The sequence below is a fragment of the Sceloporus undulatus genome, chromosome 6, assembly GCF_019175285.1.
Source record: "Sceloporus undulatus isolate JIND9_A2432 ecotype Alabama chromosome 6, SceUnd_v1.1, whole genome shotgun sequence".
Lineage (NCBI taxonomy): Eukaryota > Metazoa > Chordata > Lepidosauria > Squamata > Phrynosomatidae > Sceloporus > Sceloporus undulatus.
The window spans coordinates 5,170,995-5,191,638 of record NC_056527.1 but is presented as its reverse complement, the minus strand read 5'-3'; the positions used below and the strand labels follow the sequence as shown (position 1 = coordinate 5,191,638).

Here is a 20,644-nt window from a genome sequence, read left to right as displayed (position 1 = left end):
TCTGGTCCTTGTCAGACTTCTCATTTGCAGCAAATGGAGGGGAGGATGAATCATATGGCTCTCTAGAGGCTATTGAAATACAAATCCTGGAAACCCTAGTTTGTATAGCCATAGAAGGAATATTAGGGACTGTACTCCAACAACATCCGGATACTGTTCCCATGTCTGACAGAGGACAAACAATGGCAACAAATAAGAAAAAAAATGAGCATTCTCATGGTCTGGGGAATAATTGAGAATATTTCTGAATCAGAGGGTGTAAAAAACAATTGCCATCAATGAGCGAACCTATGCTGTGACATCATTAAGAGTTTGCCATGATAGTTAACAAAATAACAAGAAGAAGGGGTCATTAATTCTGCCCAAGAAAAGAAATGAGGAACATCAACAAATATGATCCAAACACAACTCTGAAAAAAAAATATCTGTCTGGCATGGGAGCTCATGGTCAGAATGAGACTACCAGGCTTCTCTTACCTGTCGGATGGGTTCTCCTAAGATTTCCAGGGTTCCCGGATAGTTCTCAATGAGAGACACATGGAGGTTATTTTCTGCTCGTCGAGTAAGTGCAGACACAATAGCGTACGCTTGCTCCAGCAGTGCACAGTTTTGACTATTCCTTGCTTTGTTTCGGATTAGTTCCTGTGGATACATAAAATCACACCATTTACTTCATTTGCAGCTTCCAGTTCATCAATACTCTCAACTTACAGTAGAAACCTCCAGGCATTTGAAAGATGTTGGTGTGGGGTGGGATTGAGACAGGGAATCAAAATGAACCTGAACAGTTAATCTGGATTTTATACATTTGCAGCATGCTGGTCTTCTATCAGATTCGCCAACAGATTCACCAATCTGATATAATGATACCTTGTTTTCCTGCAGGCAAAAAGACCTATTGGCACTTTGTCGTACTTTATGGCTCAGACTCGGTTACCTACAAGACCTCTTTAAGACCTTGTTAATTTATAAACCAGGTAAGATCCAGAGCCTAGAAAAGTATTTGTAGGATTGCAGGGTGCAGAATCCGCAACCAGCATGGTCAAAATAGATTCTGGAAGATACAGTGCAAAGAGTAACTTTCCCAAATTCTTCCCCAATCCAAATCAAGTTATCCTCCTCCACTCTTTTCCATCCCCCAAAATCAGCACCATTTGCAGAAGAAATACTGTGTAATGTTTTGTGAAATATTATGCAATTGTGATGTTCAAATCAAATATAAACGGCCTTGCATGTCATGCACTCCATCATCCACGAAGTACTCTTTCCCAATCTTTTACTCACGTTAGCAGATTTGGAATGGAAAATAACAGATAAAATAGTACACATTGTTTTGCAAGGCATGGTAATACAAAGAGATGGATAATGCACTTGTATATAGAAAAATGCGGTTCTTTCCTCCTTCTCTTTTATATGCACCACCTTCATTTTCATCCATCCATTACCAAAGTAATGCACTATTTTCCACAGGCATATATGTGTTTCCATAAATTTTGAATGCAATGGATCCTTCTTGTCCAGGGTTCACTGAGATAAGCCAATCTGGCATCACAGGAATACCACCTCTTCAGAAAAGAACTAATGGATTCCATGGCAGATTTCATTGGCATTCCTGTTATGTAATAGTACTAAGAAACCAGTGAGAATGGTGTTGCTGTTGTTGTGTGCCTTCAAGTTGTTTCCAATTTACGTGACCCTAAGGTGAACCTATCATGGAGCAAGATTTGTTCAGAGAGGGTTTCCGTGGGTGGGCAGGAAATCAAACCCTGGTCTCAAGTGTAGTTGTAGTAGTTTAAGTGTTGGACAAGGACTCTGGAGACCAGGGTTTGAATCCCCTGCTCAGCCATAGAAACCTTCTGGATAAACTTGGGTGGCTAAGGTTACACTCTCTCAGTCTTAAAGGAAGCCAAAGGCAACCCCCCTCAAACAAATCTTGCCCAAAAAATTCCATGATAAGTTCATCTTGGGGTTACCATAAGTCAGAAATAACTTGAAGGTACACAACAACAATACAATTCTCGCTAGTTTCTTAGTACTGTTACTTAACAGGTATGCTAGTGAAATCTGCCATGGAAGCCATTAGTCCTATTGTCATGGATTTGCAGAATGGTATAATGATACCTATATTGTTATAGTGTCTTAGCCAACCATGTAATTAATCATGTAAACAGGGAGAACTATGTTGAATGAGGAACAAAGGAGGAAGGACTCAGAATCATGAGGAAGCCACATGAACCCAGAAATGATTGAACAATATAAAAGTTATTTATTGATATTTAGTTAATATTTAAGGAATTTGTTTATTACTACCTCTCACACCTTAGGGCTCCCAGAGCAACGTACAATGGGCAGCAACATTTCAAACAGTAATGCGTGGCTAAAAATGATTGAAAATAGCTAAAACAATTTAAGACAATTTAAAAATAGTTAAAAATAGTCAGAGTAGCCACCTGTGATTTTAAGAGCCAAAGAAACAAATACAGTCAAGAAAGAAGAACTGTACAAAAATAATGGTTGCAAATAATCACAGGCAATTGTAAAAGTAAGTTCCTCACCTTGATTACTGTTTGATACTTCTGGATCCTGTTTATTGGTTTCTCTAAGTAGTGTTGCAGAGGAAACACAGGTGGCTGAGAAGGATCCTCACTGGATAATGTTTCCTCTGTATATCGCTGGACAAAAGAACACAACAACAAGGTTTGCAAAAGCTGTCAACTCTCATATTAGCAATCACCAAACATTTGACTCCTTTGCACAAAAAACAAAAAGCCACAGCTCTTATGTCTAGTCCTGCAACAGACTAGTCCCCAAAGCTAATGTAATCTCTTTTTATCAACTGACTGATTTCTTACAGCTTCACTGAAATATGGAAAGGGATGTAATTCTTTGATAATTCCATTATCAAAGAAGCAATGGGTATTTCTAACAATGTGCAAAATTCACATGTTTGAATCCCATTCTGGGAGGAAGAATATAAATCCAATCAATTAATCAATCAATCTGGATTTTGTGCAGAAAAAATAATTCTGCATAGGAAATGCTGTATCTTCAAAGAAGATTTTCTGTACAAAAAAGTGCAAATTTTGCCTAGAATTAGTTGTAGTTTGCGAAGATTCCCATCACCCCAGGATTCTCCTCATTAGGGTTCCCCAAGACTCAAGAAACACATTTCTTTTGGACAATTTTTCAAATATTTTGGGATATTCCTTCTATCCCTGGATCTAGATGTCTGCCTAAGACCACCATGTCCACAGAAGTGGGGCAATAAGGATTACCCCGCTCCCTTGCTGGAAATAATCATTTTACAAGTGTAAATTTGACATACAGATTTACAGAATTTTTTTTTAAAAAGGAAACCTATCCTGCATAATAAGTTGCGATTACAAAAGAAGCCATGCAAAGGCAAGAAACCTAAACAGATGTTTGTATGAGATAAATGTAATGTGTAGCCAGCTGCATCTTACCTTATAGAACTCCTGGACTGCTTTACTGACTACAACTGACTCAGCCTGTATACGACCCACCAGATACTGGATGTATTTGTCAAATTCCCCTTCATTCTTAATAAAACACATAGCCACGTCATCATCAGTGTCACATTTCTGAAGCTCTGGGAAGAAGGTGCTGTGGGCAAAGGGAGAAAGGAAGGTGAGATCACAATAATCAAGGCCTCTTTTCTTGACCAAGCTACATATTTCTCTAGGGATGATATGCCCATTTTTACAACACTAATGAAATGAACAAAACGTAACTGGGAAAAATAACCTAACCATTCATTTTATGTAATACATTATGAATGGTGGAAAGCATTAGAAAACAGTACTCCTGAATACAGTGGGACCTTGTTTGGTCCCAGGATCTCCAGTGGATAACAAAATCCGTGGATGATCAAGTCCCATTAACTATAATGGTAGAGCAAAATGGTGTTCCTTATATAAAATGAAAAATCAAGGTTTGCTATTTGGAATTTATACTTTTTTGAAATATTTTCAAGCTGCGGATGCTTGAATCCATGGATAAAAAAAATCTGTGTATAAGGAGGGCTGGCTATACTATCAAAACATCCAATTGGAAAAAGCACCAAAGCAGTCAGCAGAATAATGGGGCCATTCCACCTCTCAGACCTTCCTTGGGATCATGGCTGAAAAAGCAGTTTCCTTCTTGCTTATCTGCCACATCTCAGTGGGGAGAGGAATCTGTAACAGAATCTCCATTGTTGTGACTGAAGTGCAAAGGAGGGAGCAAATAGGCCAACCTCTTCTCCCAAGAAAGGTGCACTGAAGTAAGCAGGAATATGCAAGTGCATGGCAGCCCCTATCTGGTCTCTTGTCACGTGACAGAGAAAACATGCCCGACAGAGCATTGCTCACTAGATCTTCATAAAATCTGACTCCCATTCCTAGTGCTGACTTTTAAACTCTATAACTCAGGCTTCCAAATGTCTTTCCTGAGTCTTGGAAAACATGCCCATCTCTGAAATAGGTATTTAAAATGTCTTTGAGGGGCTGTGCAGACCGCCCCTTTTAGAGCCAGATCAGGGCCGCAGCAACCACACACCGCTGGCCCAATCTGGCCTTTCCGCAGTGCAAAAAAGAACTGCAAAAAGCAGCTCTTTTTTGCAATCTGGAAAGGGCACCATATTTGCTTTGCCACGGCTTTATAGTGCTCCTTTGGTGCTGCGTCATCTAAACACAGTGCCAGAGAAGCGCTGTGATGCCATGTGGCCCATGGCGTGGTGTGTGGCATCATACTGCCATGGCGGCGGAGTTGGGGTATGCGCCATGTGGACTCCATGCCCTGACTCTGCCCCCAGGCCAGCCTTAATGGCCAGCATGCACAGGCCCCCAGTTTCCTTTGGTTCATTTGGATTCAGACACATTTATTGAGAAATGTGTGGATTTGGGGAAATCCTTATTTTTTAACCACACAAAATTCCCATACATCCCTATGCTGAGGTTTCCCTTCCCACCCACAATATGGTTCAATGCTGGGCAGTTAAAAAGTAGAGGTGTGGTAAGAGTTCAAAAACAGATGTATCATCTACTGGAAACTGGAGCCATAGAAAGGCTGCCTCACTGCCAAAATTCAAAGAAGCATACTCAGTTCTCTTCACAGTACTCAAGAGCAATGGGTCTTATAGGTCAGTTTTTCAATATGCTCAATATCATACGGACTTCTTCAATATCAGAGGCTCAAAATGGATATATTTCAGGCTGTTAAAGAGAATCTGGAAATCAAGGATTGGTTGGCATCCATAGATCTGAAAGGGGCTTATTTGCATATCCCATTGGATCCAACGTGCAGGAAATAAAATAATTTTTGTACCATCCAGATAATGTTATTTTTTATTTTGTTGCACCTTGAAGTGGGGGGGGGGGGGGGAGAGATGGGGAGCACTTAAATCTTTTTCCAGACACCATTTTGATATTTTTCCAAATTTCCCCTCCCAAAGTGGCTTTTACTCCAGAAGAAGGGCTGCTCTTACATACCTTTGCATCTGATTTGTCATTTGGCACCTACTTTGGATGTTGTGCAATAGCTACACATACCTGAAATGGAAGTGCGTCAAGTCAGTGACATTTCTGAAGATAATGAGCTTCTGACTGGAAACAGCAGCAGGGATATTGGGGCAAGTTTCAGTGTATTGAATGTGATGAGTCTGGAGGAACTGCAGGTCCTTAACAAACTCCTCCTCGGAGTTCAGCAGATCCTGAATAAGGAGGCTAAAGAGTAACATGGAATGAAGAGAGAAAGATGGTTGATACTTTCATTGAAAGAATATGATTTTGTTGGTACAGTTCCATAAAATAAGAGAATGTATGTTCCATTGTTATCAAAAGAAATACACTTTGCCTTATGATTACACCTACTATTAAAATAACTCCTATTTCAGCTAAATAATAAGAGTGACTATGTAATAAAGAAATAAAGTATGCATACATCAACACAGAGACACATCTGCACTAGAGTTAAAATACATTCAAATGTGTCTATCTATGAGCAGACCTGCATTTGCAGCCAAATAATTATGATAGACTGCTAGAGAAACAGAAGAGAATGTTTGAATGTTCCTACATAATTTTAAAAAAAGACAAACTATCCACAGGTGAATAACTAGTGCAGCAAATTTAAACTAGTTGCTATAGCTGTTATATTAATTTTCTATTTACAGGGAGATTTCAGTGGACAGAAACAGTCAATTGTCTGTCCTGCTACCTGAAGTCTCAAACAGCACAGTCCATTATTTACTTTAAGCATTTTACCACCTAATTCTTCTACATGAGTAGACCAGTTACCAATGACACACACACACACACACACCCCACTTTAGCCTTTACGTATATGGGGTTGCATTAATATAGAGAAGTGGAATGGCTGGTTCAACTTCACCTATATGCATACAGTCAATCTGATCTTCTGCACACTTACTTTCAAGTAAAATCATACATAGGGCTTCTTTACATGATAACAAGGAAAGAAACACAACAGCACATATATTGGACATAATTTGCATATTGTAATTATTCTTTTCACTGTTTCATTGAGTTCACTACTACTGATATGCAACTACATATTGTATTGTACTGTGCATTATGTGCATTACCATTGTATTGTAGCCTTTGTATACTTCTACTTTCAATTGTCCATATTTGTATTATGTGTTGCATATGTCATTTCACATTATGTTCTTTAGTATACGGTTTATTCATTTGTGTGTGTGTATATAAACACACTTTTGTATACTATAACATTACCTTTACATTACATTTTCACATTTACAATGGACCCCTGTTATACGCTGGGGTTTGGTTCCCCTGTATATAACAAAATCCGTGGATGCTCAAGTTCCATTAAATATAATGACATAGCAAAATGGTGTCCCTTATAAAAAAAAATGGAAAATCGAGGTTTGATATTTGAAATTTATACATTTTTTAACATTTTCAAACCGTGTGTGCTTGAATTTGTGTATAAAAAATCTGTATATAAGAAGGGCCAACTGTATTTTGTACCTAGTCCCACCGGTTTGGTTCTGTCCTTTGCAGGATACACATTTAACGCAGCACCTATTCTACCCATGTCTTCCTAGGCACCATGGAAGTGAAGACCTTTAATCCAGATTTCCTCTTTTCCTGTCTATGCTAACACAGTGGGCCACACTGGACCTCTAATGTGACAAACCTTTGGCTTTCAGTTGTTCAGAATGAACTATCAATGCCTGCATTGTGCCACTGACTGAATTAATGTTTGGATATTTGAAAGAATCTTCTTTCTGTTAAGGTGTATCAAGTAGCCTTGAGCAAGTTACTTTCACATGTACCAGTTGCAGACAGAAGGACCCTGAACTAGAATCCTTCTGGGATGGAACAAAACTGGATTATTGTTCTATGGAGTATATGCTTGATCCTTGAGCTTCTACATCTTAGATCATAGTATCATAGAACCATAGAGTTGGAAGAGACCACAAGGGCCATCCAGTCCAACCCCATTCTGCTATGCAGGAACTCTTAATCAAAGCATCCGCAACAGATGGCCATCCAGCCTCCGTTTGAAGACCTCCAAGGAAGGAGACTCCACTACACTCTGAGGAAGGAGTTTGTTCCACTGTCGAACAGCTCTTATTGTCAGGAAGTTCTTCCTAATGTTGAGCTGGAATCTCTTTTCCTGGAGCTTGCATCCACTGTTCCGGGTCCTGTTCTCTGGAGCAGCAGAAAACAAGTTTGCTCCCTCCTCAATATGACATCCCTTCAAATATTTAAACAGGGCTAAACCTCCTCTATCTATAGCCCCTTCCCTCTGGGAATGCTGTTTGCAGAAAACTCTACCTTTCAGGACAAATAGCAACAACGGGTGTGTGTGGCAGGAAAATAGTGCAGTAATTCAGTATGTTTTGAGGAAACATTCCGCAGTGAGACCCTACAGCTTCTCAGTGTTAAATCAAAATTGGCCAGTTTAAACACAGTTTCTAAAACTAATAATAACATGTGTAGTTGGAGCCTCAGAGGCAAATAGAAAACGCAAAACTCATCAAGGAAGAACATTCAAACACAGTACTCACCTCAGCTTCTTTTTATATTCATCCTCTGAAACAGATTCACCAGGGAATTCTGGAATCTCTGGAACACCCCACTCTGTAGACAGCTAAAACAAAGGAAAGAAAACCTGTCCTACTTGGAATAAGAGGCAGATGCACAAGACAGCTTCCGTTGTCTTTGGCTATTAAACTAGTCCCACAGTCTGGGCTGGACAATAGTGAACAATAGGATGTGAATGTTTATTGTTAACTATCCTGCAGCTGAAAATTTAGCTGTAAAATAATCTAGCTTGCAACAGAAACAAATTGACAACATTGGTCACACAGCTTCATGATGAATCCTCATCCAGAGAGCTCTTTGGCTCTAAACTCCAAATCCCATAATTAAACAGGAAGCAGCCATAGCTGTTGAAGTGGAATAATAGCATTATAACAGAGTAGTGTGATATTGCCCTGAGTGAGATTAACTTGGTAAAGCATACCAGCTATTTTAATACACTTGTAATTCTTCATAGAAATGTAGAGCCAAGGAAGCAAAATAAGTTCATTATCTTCAAGATAATGGGGAGGGGGCTTGGAAGACTCTTACCTTCAACCTCTTATCCAGAAAGGCTGGAGAGACCCAACCTTGCCTTGAGGAGCTGGACTTGGTGGGTTTGGTTCTGACCAGCCATTTCAGAGGATGAGCAGAATCCAGGACCTCCACATATTGCCCTTCCTTCAGGGAGATGGTTTCACGGTCAGCGCCCATGGGTAGGTAGTCAGCAGTGACCATGTAGATGTCAAAAATCTGTAGGCAGAAGACGTATTTATTTATTTATTTATTGCATTTATATCCCACCTTTCTCCCTAGAGGAACCGGAGAAGGCTCCGGTTCCTCTACGGAGTCTAGTGAGGTATTTAGCCTGGTCTGTCAGAGAGCTACAGTCGATGTAGGTTTACAGAGAACTCGTCCAATTTTTAATCATTTTTGACAAGGTTACTACATGAGTTATTTCATTTTTAGCAGTATTTAACACTACCTCCCAATGCATACATGTGCAGACACCTGATGCTATTAATAACACATTTTCCCTATTATGTTATTGCTGTGCAGCTATGGAGCTATGTAGAAAAATGATGTTCTTTGTTTAAATAAAAAAAAGTTAAACAACTAACCATGCTCCATTTTGTGTCGGCACAAGCAAAACAACAGCAACTTTGAAGAGCAATCTGCCTTCCTCAGTGGTTTTCCTGCTCTCTCTGATGGGCTCCCTTATCTGTCTCTATTTCTTTTTTCTGCTTTCCCTAATTGTATAATGCAAGACAGCACAAAATGAAATCAATACTGCTTCTTTCTATTTCGATAGATCCTTTGAAGAGGATGCAAAACATCCCAATTATTCCTCTTTTGTTTCATATCCCTTCTTTATAAAATTACTAGCTGGCAATGTGATGGCATAAATGTTCACTCAGAAGCAAGCCACACTGACATCAATAGTGTTCACTTCTGGATAAACCGGTAATAGGAAGGCAAAAAGCAATTATGCTTGAGGCCTGGAAGAGTATCACAGTGGCTTTTGTGCAGAGGATGGTGGACAATTGTTTTTATTGAAGGGAGGGTATTTCTGCATGGCAGGGAATTGGACTTGATGGCCTTTGAAGTCTCTTCCAACTCTATGATTCTGTGATTCTATGAAAGCATAATGTACACTTTATGCAGCTGTTAGGAGCTGAAGTCCCAGCGTGCAAACTGGCAAAAGAGGCTTAGTTGGTTTGCTGAGAGTATATGTGAATATTTGGTTTGACCCATTCATTCCATTCTATTTTCCATTCAAAGGATTACCTTCTTCCTTTAGCTTTATTTTTTGTAAGCCCAAAGCATTAACTGTCCATTCCAACTGCAATGTCATTCTGCAATGCAGTATTGCAATTGCCCTCTTAGGCTTTGAAAAACATGTGGAACGTACTGTTCACTGGTAGTCTTCTCAGGAATGCTTGCATAAAGTTTGCTTATATAGGTATTATACCTCTCCTCTTGCATCCCCTTCATCAGATTCTGAAGAAGACTCCTGAGCAGTGGAGGAAGGCCTAGACCTGCCATGCCGTGGGGATGGAGATGGTGTTTTTGATTCATCGTCACTGTCAGCTCCAGGAATTCGAAGTGTAGCTGGAAACAAAAGATTAAAAGGAAATGATTAAAAGGTATCTTGGACTGATAACTAACCATCAGTAATCTTGGTTGCCCCCTGCAAAAGCAAAAAGCATTTGCAATGTCAAACTGTTACCTTGACTTATCTTTGCAGATACCATTTCTGTGATCTGTGAAGTCAGTTTCTGGAGAAATTCCTCAGTGCCAACCTCAGCAAGTGAAATGTGGCTCCGCACAGCTTCCTCTTCCATACGTTCTCCTACCAAAACAGAAGGTTGTGCTAAGGCATGCAACTCCTGAAAGTGCCACTGCTCAGACAGATGAAGCCTTAACAAGCTTTTGTCACAGCCATGAGGAACTGAGAAATGCATTTGAAATAAGGGGACCAGTACTACATTGCATGCTGATGAAAGAATTTGGAAAATAACCTTTTTATATATATTTTCCTACCTTTATAAGCTACACATTTTTATGAGCTGCTTTTCTTGAGACATTTTGTTCATTTAGGTTCAGATCTGAGTACACTGGATACACTGGATACACATTTTTAAAAATCAAAGCAGTAATTTTAAAAATATCGATCTTGTTGTTGTGTGCCTACAAGTTGATTCCAACTTATGGTGACTCTAAGGCAAACCTGGCATGGGGTTTTCTGGGGCTGAGAGTGTGTGATCTGCCCAAAGTCAGCAATTCGGTTTCCATGGCCGAGTGGGGAATTGAACCCTGGCCTTCACTACACCACACCAGCTCAATTTCAAAATACTTGCTGACCAAGAAACAAACAAAAAAACAAAGAAGATGGGTATTCTGAAAGTAGAACTTCCATTTCAAGATGGTTATTTTTTTATGAAGATTTCACCTGGTTGAGTGGGAAGAAGGCAACTGAGATACTGGTTCCCAATTTCTGGCCTTCCAGGTGTTTTAGACCTCAGCTTCCATCATCCAAGACCACTGGCCAAGATGGCTGAGGCTACTAGGAGCTGAAATCCAAAATGCCTGGAGGGCCAGAGCTTTGGAATCACTGGGACAGATGAAGCAAGGCAGGGATCACTTGTCCTTAATTCAAGCAAATGCCTGGAAAATGGGAAACAAATGAACTTTTGGGGGAGGTAGGAAAATAACCAGGGAGGGGGAGATGGAGTATTTTTGAGGGAACATTTTTAAAACTTTGAGGAACACCAGAAGACTGTGGATCATATATGTTACACTTTACACCTTTGCTGTGGAGTTATTTGTGGAGGAGTTAATTTACTCTTTATAATAGAATTTTCTTTCTGTTCCTCAATGAAAAATAATTTATTTGATAAGAAATGCATGAGTGTTCTTGTAAACTAAACAACATTTAGTGAAAGTAGCATGAAACAGAAATCAGTGATCATATAAACAGTTAATGTACAGAGGAAGTTGTAACAGTTTTTCCTACCTTTTTGGGCTCCAGGCGGTTGAGCTGAAATCCCACCTCTGATAAACAGGAAAGAAAGAAATAGAAGATTTTTCACTAAAAAACAAAAAGGCGACTCGTTTTTGTCTTGAAACATCGACAAGAGCAATCATGTGCCACTCTTCTGGATATTTTGGCCAATAATATCACTAATTAAATTAGTCAGTTTGTCCCAAACTGCTTTATTTTTGCACATTGGCTCCACATCTGAGAAAGTGTGACTCTTTTTTCACAGTTTCTGCTCATCTTACCCATTGGGCTGGGCTGTTGCCTTATGAGTCTGCATGGGTTGTACTAATGTATTGGAGAAGAAGCAAGATGCAGAGTAGAGCTGGCCCTTGGTATCCATTAGGGCTTGATTCCTGGACCTCCCTGGATACCAAAATCCATGGATGCTCAACTCCCATTAAATATAGTGGTGTAGGAAAATGGTTTCCATTATATAAAAAGGCAAAATAAAGCTTCCTTTTGGGAATTTATATCTTTTTAAAAATAGTTTCAAGCCATGGATAGTTGTGGATAAAGGATGTGTGGATATGGAGGGCTGACTGCACAAAGTAATGTGAAGTTCTCCTGCGCATGCCTAGTAAGCTCTACTGAAAGAAAAATGTCCAGGAGGACAGACTGCAGAGGAGTAAGTGGCAAGTATGGTGAAGAGGTTCCTGGTCCCTAAACTCTTTGTTGCTGATGTTGTGTGCCTTCAGGTTGTTTCTGACATATGGATACCCAAAGGCAAACCTAGAACCGGGTTTTATTAGCAAGATTGGTTCAGAGTTTGGGTTTGTCTTTGCCTCCCTGTAAGGCTGAGAGAGCAGGACTTGCCCAGTGGGTTGCCATGGCCAAGCAGGATTCAAACCCTGGTCTTCCAGAGTCCAAGTCCAACACTGAAACCATGACCACCGCGCTGCATCTCAACTTCTGTGTCCCTTTTGCTCCAAAAACAAAGTCACAATCCTGACTTAGGAATGCTTAATGAACTCCATTACTGTGAACTGTGGCATGGTCTGATTCACAGACAAATTATCTACATGGTTTTGAAAATCCCAAGTGGTGTATTGATGCAGTTTTCGCCTCACTCTCCATGACTGCCTCCAGCCATTGGAAGACTTCTGCCAGGTAATAAGAGTAGCCTGGGAGGGAAGCACATGCAAATAAATAATGACATCACAGCTGACGGAAGGCTCACTTGACCAATCAGTGAGCAGGAGTGAGAGTTTTCTTCCGGAAGCTTCTGAGAGAAAAGCCTCGGAGACCAAGTGACAGTTGGAGAATGGAAGTTGGAGAGTCTTCAGCAGTCAGTGGTTTCTACAGTGGGAATTTGGGGTGGGAATGTCTCCCTTGAGTTAGTCTTACAGGTTAGGAAAACTATAGTGTTGTGCCTACAGCAAAAAGGACTAATTCAGGCAGATAGTCTATGCTAAGATAACACCTGTAAATATGTACAAAATTTTGGGGGAAAAGTGCTATTAGAAATAGAAAATGTTATGAATATAAAAACAGATAGAAGACCAAGTATAGTTTTGTTATCATTATCTAACTCAGAGAAATGGAAAAAAGAAGAAAAAGATTTGGTAACAAATTTGCTTACAGCAGCGAGATTAATAATAGCAAGGTGTTGGAAAACGAAAATGGATGTAGAAGTGGAGGATTGGTACAAAGAGGTATGGAGATTAGCTATTAATGATAAATTGACATGTAAACTGAAAGTAAAAAAAGGATTATGGAAAAGAAATGACTTTGAGGGGATTTGGAAAGAATTTGTTGAGAAAGTACTGAGAAAAGAAGATGGAAGATTACCTCCAGAAGATGAACTGAAATTTTGGATGGAATATAAGGATGGAAATGGCTCTGGGGAAGGGGGCACTGAGGGGTATATAAAGTAATGAGTCAAAAAGGTAATAGAATGTAATAGAATATAAGGATGTATTTGTTTATGGAAATAAAAAGTTAATAATAAAAAAAGACACTGGCATTATGGAATGTTGATGCTGTTAGTGTTCTTCTGAGAGAGAGTGTCAGTTATGACAGTTGGTGTAAGAGTAACTGCCTCTCTGTTTTGTTGTTATGGCTGTTTTGTTGGCAAAGTATTTTATTTATTAAAGTAACTTATTTATTAAAGCCCTTGTGTAGAGTGAAGGCTTGAAGTGCTCTTGTCATGATTTCTCAAGCCGGGAGCTCAAGGCCATTTGCAGTGGTGAAGGAATACTTTTCCTTCTTGGCTTGAATACCTTTGCAGACATCTCTTCAGATTCCTTCTCCCTGGCGTCCTGTTGATGTGGTTCAATTCAGCAGGTGGTTGTGGTGGACACAGCGCGTCTTTCTACGCCTCAACAAGCCCTTCTTATACACAGATTCAAGCATCCACAGTTTGAAAATGTTCCAAAAAAGTATAAATTTCAAATATCAAACTTTGATTTTCCATTTTTTATAAGGGACACCATTTTGCTATGTCATTATATTTAATGGGACTTGAGCATCCACGGATTTTGTTATCCACGGGGGATCTTGGAACCAAACCCCAGCGTATGACATGAGTCCACTGTACTTTCAAATCCATCAAGGCATATTACACCAATATATCAGTTAGGTGAGAATGTGTCAGATTAGAACATTTAGGACTTATTTATTATTTTTCTGGTTGCTTCCATCAAATTAATACTTTTAGAATTGCATTTATTGTACCTGCAAGACACTTATGATCTTGCATGATTTATATCTTTTTGTTCTGTTTGGTTTAATTATAATAAATACTTCCTTAAAAGTATCTGCTGCTTCAACACTCCTTTACATGTGTTCCAGCTTGGTAGTAATAATAATAATAATAATAATAATAATAATAATAATAATAATAATTTGTATACCGCACTAAGGCAAACCAATCCGGGCAGTTGACAACAGTAAAATATAAAATATAACAATTAAAAACACTTTATCTCTCCCCCCTTAAGACAGTATTAAACAGTATAACATATTAAAAACACAATATCAAAGCATAAAAACAACAATTAAAAACTAAAAACCCTGATATCCCTCTGTTGGTTGAATAGATTAGCAAAGAAAGAGAACTAGAACTCCTTAACAAGTCCCAGTGTGTGTTAAGGGAAATCCAATACGAATCCACTGGGTGGTGGCAGCGTGATTCAAGGATCTCCAGGGGCCATTTTCAGCTCCGAAAGTGTAGGAACATAGACCAGGAGAGTCAGGGAGAAGCTAAGGATCTGCTGGGACTAGGAGCCAAGGCAGGCCTGTTGTTTGGATGCTTAGATCACAGAGGAATCATCACTATATACACTTTTAGAAGTGTGCAAATTTCTGTATGGATTCTTTTCAAATGCTAGAAATGGGATGAAACACATGTATGAAGAACACATGCAATAGTGTCACAGAGCACAACAGATCAACCCATTCCTATCCTCATTCTTCTTTACACTTGATTTTTTTGGGGGGGAGGAGTCCAAAGATTAAACCAGGGATGGAAGCCCATCATCTCCATATGCTGCCATCACCTGGGTCCACCAAAACCGCTGTGCTGAAATGGAATGGCAAATTGCAGTGCCAAATTTTGGCAAGGAATTGCCACAAGCAAGCATGCAATCAAACAGAAAATGCTGTCTTTAAAGTGGTTTTCGTGGTTTCCCACTGAAAATTCAGCTGCAAACTAGGAAAAAAGCTCTAAATCTATACATTCTACCCTTTTTAAAATGGCTCTTCTCAGCTTGTTGCTGAAATTCAATAATTTGATAGTAAAAATCAACAACGGGTCTTGTAACCCTCAGTAGCTAAGGGGAGAGGGGCCAAAACTTTTTAAATGGCTTCTGCTAGTTTAAACAAGTGGTTCTGCCATAATCTCACCTACTGGATTTTGCAGAAGTAATTACATTCAGTTTTAGCAACAATGAGTGGAGAAAATTTGCACTATTTCCCCAATTTCTTTTTTGTAGGTGAAAAAATTAATTATGTCCAAACAAAATTAATCATCTGAACATGTAAAATGTCACTAAGATGTATTGTATATTAAAAAGAGCACTCAGACATACCCACGTTCCTTTCTTTCCTTGTCTTCATATCTCCAACCAATAAGAGGAGAAAACAATGTATTTTCTCAAAGGTTCCAATATGAGAACCTTAGATCATTTTATACATTTGTGAAACTGGAAAGCTTAAACTCTCGATTACAGGTCAATAAGTGATTTATGTCAGGATACTTGTTGGAACTACAAGGCATCAGTGCAATGTATCAGGCATTCAGAAGGAGGGAGCAAAGGGCAAGTAGTTCTTTTCTTAGTTCTGTGGGCTTGGGCTTTTTGTTTCCTTCCAAGTCCTAAGACTATGTGTCCCTCCCTGTGCTGCCATCTGCTTACCCAAGAGATGTCATTATAGCCTCAGTCACCATCACACGCTCCTGGGTCAGAGATTCAGCCTCTTTCACTGCAAGAGAATGAACAATAACATAAATCTAAAAATTATAGTGTATTTAACACTAGGAAATTGAATGAGGTTGTGGACAATAGGTTTTTAACTTACCATATATCCCTTTTCATCTTAAGCTAGAACTATCAGAAAAGTTCAATTGTCATATTTACAAGCTATAGTTTACACTGATAAGTCATAATCCATCTTTTTTTACCTTTATTCATTCTGGGCACTTGACTAGAAATCATTTCTTTCCAATCGTGAATTAGCTTTTTATTACTAATTAGTAATTAAACTTTTTTAATGAAGCTCGTGTTTCTCTGTTTAGCTATTTATCATTCTTAATAATCCAAATTTCAATATGAAGAGCGATGCTCAAATTATAAATTTGCTGGTGCTGTCTTTCTTTTGGCCACAATATATCTGAGCTGCATTCACAAGGACATACTATGGTTGGCCCTTTATATCTATGGATTCAAGCATCCATGGTTTAAAAATATTCAAGAAAAATATAAATCCCAAAAAGCAAACTTTAGTTCTTCCATTTTATGTAAGGGATATTTTACTACCGCATTGTTTTACTTCCCCATTGTTTATAATGTGACTTGAGTATCCATGGATTTTGGGATCCATGAAAGTTCCTGAACTTAACCTCCAGTGGATACTGTGGGCCTGCTGCATACAGTATCTAATATATCTTATACATGGAAGAGTTTTTATGCACAATATATTTTACATACAGAAGCCTGCCAACATTTGCTGTGATTATTTGGGGTGAAAAATGAGGGAAGATGTCTATCGGATACCTAAGTCGCCATCTCATAGCAGTGAACAACAATGGTGTACAAACACAGAGATTGTAGCTAACGTAGCTAATGTTGTCCAAAAGAGTCAAGGCACACAGGCACTCGGCCTATTAAGAAAAGAGAGCAGGAAAGAACTTACCATCTAAAACTTCTAGAGTTGCACTGCAGATGGACTGGCCAGCCTGATTGGAGGCGATGCAAGTATAGTTTCCACTGAATCCCTTTTTCACATCCAGTAAGATTAGGCTGTGTTGCATACTGGAACTGGCAAGTTTATAACCGGGAGTGTCTGGCTTGATCCAGAGGATGTCTTCCCCATGAGACTCTTCCTTCAACCAAGTCACTGAGGGTGGTGGACTTCCTAGAAGAAGAAGCTGAGTTAGTAGCACAAAGGCTCTGCAGGTCCACCAGACAACCTCTTCTAAAATGCTTAATGCACTGGGCTTCAACCATGACTGCAGCAAAGACCTGGTTCCTGTAAAGCATTACTTGCATCTCTGCTTGTTCCTTCCCATTCCTCCTGTTTCTCCCCAGTATCAAGTTTTAAACCAGGGTTGGGCAACTACCAAGATCCGGGGAGGCACGGAGGACCACACCTCCATTTTCACCCACACATCCCATTCTCAAAGACTGGTAAGTTTTATCTTAATCATTTGCCCTCAAACAGCCAATGGATTCTAGGTAGTTGCTCCCTCCTTCTTCTCCATATTTTCAGAATTCTCCCCTCCACACACTTTTCTTAGTGTTGTACAGGGCAGCTCCAAAAAACAGGAGGTGATCAGAAAAGGAATTATGGAAAAGGTCTGTACAGACCTAAGAAGAGAAGGCAAGATGCCTGAAAACACAACAAAGTGGCCAAAAGCATGCATCTTTCCAAGGCATGTGGATGCCACTGATTCTTTTCAGACACATATAGACACAGAAAGATGGGGGAGGGCAGGAGAGAGATTCTGGGAGATATGAGAGCAAAGGGCCCCTTGGTCCCTGCAAAATGGCCTTGAGACCCATCGGGTGGATTTTGGTCATTGCCACTTTAAACTGTAAGCTCACTGGGATATGTTCCTAGCCTTGCATGTGCTATAGACTACAACGCTTGCAATCACAGCATGACAAAAGCCCCAAGCCTCCTACAAGTGTGCAAATTCAGTAACTGGAAAGGGAGAAAATCACCTTTAAGCTCATTTACCTTCAACTTTCACAGAAAGAGTAATGCTGACGCCTTTTCTCACTTTTTTGTTGGTAAATCTTTCAAGGAATCTTGGTGGTACCAGCTGCTCATGAACATCTAAAATGTAAGTTAGCCAGAGGGGAAAAAACATAAAATGTGGCATGACTTTGGACAGACAAGACTAAGGCCATTGTGGCCAAGAGCTTCCCGTACCCCAGCTTTCCACCCTAGTTCTGCTCTGAAGAGTCATCCAGATGAGAAAGTAAAGGAACATGCAAACTGGGCAGTAAGGGAAAATCCAATTCTTCCAAAATTTGCTGATTGACAGCACAACAGCCTGGTCCAAACACTGCTCTCTTTCTCTTTCTGTTTCTTTTCTCACCTTTTCGTGGCTCTTCTTCTTTCTCACCAGGGCCTGCAGAACAGAATGAACAGTAGAACCTTGAATTAACCACTGAAAAGTTCTGCAGATTCTAGAAATCATATGACAGCTGGGTATTATTCAGTTGCATTGATATTATAGCAAACATAATCCACATACTATGTTATCACAACAATACAAAGTTTGCTAAACTCATCCTTTTAGCATACTTGAGTAAAAGTACCACTGAAATCAACAAGACTTGAAAATATAAAAGTTACACCCAGGGACAAACCAATGATCTATCTGTTCTGCAATTCTCTTCTCACATTGACCAGTTCAGATTATCTCACCGGTCTTTTCTCCTGCACTAGGCACTGGATGTGAATGTATAGAAACAGATTCTATCACACAGCCCCATCCCCAGGCAGTACTCATCCCATACCTGATCCAGTCTTTTCCCGGACCTTTTATAGAACAGCATTTCCATGTTCTTTAAAAGATCTGGGAGAAGATCGGGTTAGGTACTGGATAAGTAATGCCCAGGGACGGGGCTGTGTGACAGAATCTGTTTCTATACATTTACATCCTGTGCCTAGCACAGGAGAAAAGACCAGGGCAATAATCTCCTAGATGTCCTACGGAAGCCCACAAATAAGATATGAATGCAAAAACACCACCATGATGCTTTGATTGAGAGTTCCTGCATGGCTGAGGGTTGGATTGGATGGCCCTTGTGGTCTCTTCCAACTCTATGATTTTATGATTCTGTGATTCTATGACCAGCTCATGTTCCCTGGCAACTAGTACCCAGAGGCAAGGAGAGGGAAACCCTCACTTACTCCATTCTAGCATGACAGAATGAAACATTTAAAAAGCCCCTGTTCCCACCTCAATAAAATTGTGAGTGTTTTGTGCAAGGTTGATAGTTTTTAAAAAAAAATCATTGTATTGTATTTAAGGATTTCTACAAAAATTTCACAAGTTTTTTTTTTTATAAGATCCACTTTTTTCATTGAAAAAAACACCCACTTTGCTCTCTATTGCACAATTCCCAACAGGTCTGCATAAAAAATCCCTCTCTGAAATGTCATTGTGATATATATATATATATGGCTAGAGAAGCATAATGTCAGAGATAATAAAATGGCCATCAAAAATCCTTCTCTTTCGAATTAAGTTTTCTGTACTCCATAATAAAATATTTTGTTTACACTGCATTCGATCTATTTGCTCTCCATACAGTGAAATCATACAGTCAAATTTGATAGCCACTGTTGAAGTGATCCACGACTGGATCCATGACTCATATTTGCACAGACCCAGGCAGGAGATTTCCATATTATCACTTTGCTAGTTTCTGCCTCAAAATTAAAACAAGATATTATCTGATGGAACTCTAAATAGAATCTGCCTCCCTATCTACTGCCTGCATGGAAATAGGAAAGCCAAGTACATTGCCTTCATAATTAATTTAAAGACTGTTGCCCTTACACTTATAGGTATGCCATATGCCATCATTTCAGTCTCACAGTGCTCACCTCTGACAACCAATCTGGCTGCTGAGTATGCAGAACCAGCAGAGTTGCTAATAAATACCGAGTACTGGCCAGTGTCCTCCTTTGTGACATTACGAATTTCAAGAGCATGAAACTCCCTCTTGTCTGTCTTTAACAGTCTTTGTGACACATGCAATGGCTGGCCATCTTTGAACCAGTAAAGCCGAGGCTCTGGGTAGCCTATGCAGAGAAAGTACAGATATGAATTAGAGATAAGAGGAGAAAAGATGACAACCGAGTGGTTGTGAGAACAGATGGATTAAGGTTAGCTGCACTGAATGCAATCATTTTGTTTTTGGACTTTCCCCCAACCCATTTTCATCATATGACACCAAGGATCCTATCTTTATTCCCATGTTCCTATCACTGAACTAAACACCTTCCTCCCCACTCCCCACAAAAAATATGCACAGATCCAGCTACTTCTTTGTGACAAGATGGAAAAAATGGTTCCTTACAAACAGGTCATCATCATTTGAAAAATTAAGAACATCTCACCAAAACTGGAGATGCATACAGTCCCATGGCTGAGCCTGGTGTTGAAGCTTTCCATTACCTTTAACCTTCAGGTGGAATTTGGCCAGTGGTGCTCCGGGGGCTACATGAATGTCATGAAGTTCATCCAGGATCTGTGGCAGCTGTTCCTCTTCAGTCATGGATTCTACTCCTTCTTGTTCTCGGCTGGCTCAGGAAGAGGAGGGGGAAAAGTAACTTTTGAGATACTAACTAT

General features: G+C 39.6%; 1 protein-coding gene across 8 annotated transcripts in view; it reads right to left on the bottom strand.

Annotated features, from left to right (window-relative positions):
* Nucleotides 1-20,644, bottom strand: part of OBSCN (obscurin, cytoskeletal calmodulin and titin-interacting RhoGEF) — a 236,693-nt gene that overhangs the window by 82,401 nt on the left and 133,648 nt on the right. For all 8 annotated transcript variants that reach the window (XM_042477238.1, XM_042477239.1, XM_042477242.1 and 5 more), the window contains 15 exons: nucleotides 20,471-20,595; nucleotides 19,897-20,094; nucleotides 18,377-18,409; nucleotides 18,013-18,111; nucleotides 16,966-17,187; nucleotides 15,969-16,035; nucleotides 11,590-11,627; nucleotides 10,303-10,425; nucleotides 10,045-10,184; nucleotides 8,625-8,825; nucleotides 8,060-8,142; nucleotides 5,550-5,723; nucleotides 3,465-3,624; nucleotides 2,556-2,672; nucleotides 478-642 (listed from right to left, as the gene is read on the bottom strand). In XM_042477238.1, the coding sequence (XP_042333172.1) occupies nucleotides 478-642; nucleotides 2,556-2,672; nucleotides 3,465-3,624; nucleotides 5,550-5,723; nucleotides 8,060-8,142; nucleotides 8,625-8,825; nucleotides 10,045-10,184; nucleotides 10,303-10,425; nucleotides 11,590-11,627; nucleotides 15,969-16,035; nucleotides 16,966-17,187; nucleotides 18,013-18,111; nucleotides 18,377-18,409; nucleotides 19,897-20,094; nucleotides 20,471-20,595 (1,945 nt within the window). The remainder of the gene's footprint in view (nucleotides 1-477; nucleotides 643-2,555; nucleotides 2,673-3,464; nucleotides 3,625-5,549; nucleotides 5,724-8,059; nucleotides 8,143-8,624; nucleotides 8,826-10,044; nucleotides 10,185-10,302; nucleotides 10,426-11,589; nucleotides 11,628-15,968; nucleotides 16,036-16,965; nucleotides 17,188-18,012; nucleotides 18,112-18,376; nucleotides 18,410-19,896; nucleotides 20,095-20,470; nucleotides 20,596-20,644) is intronic.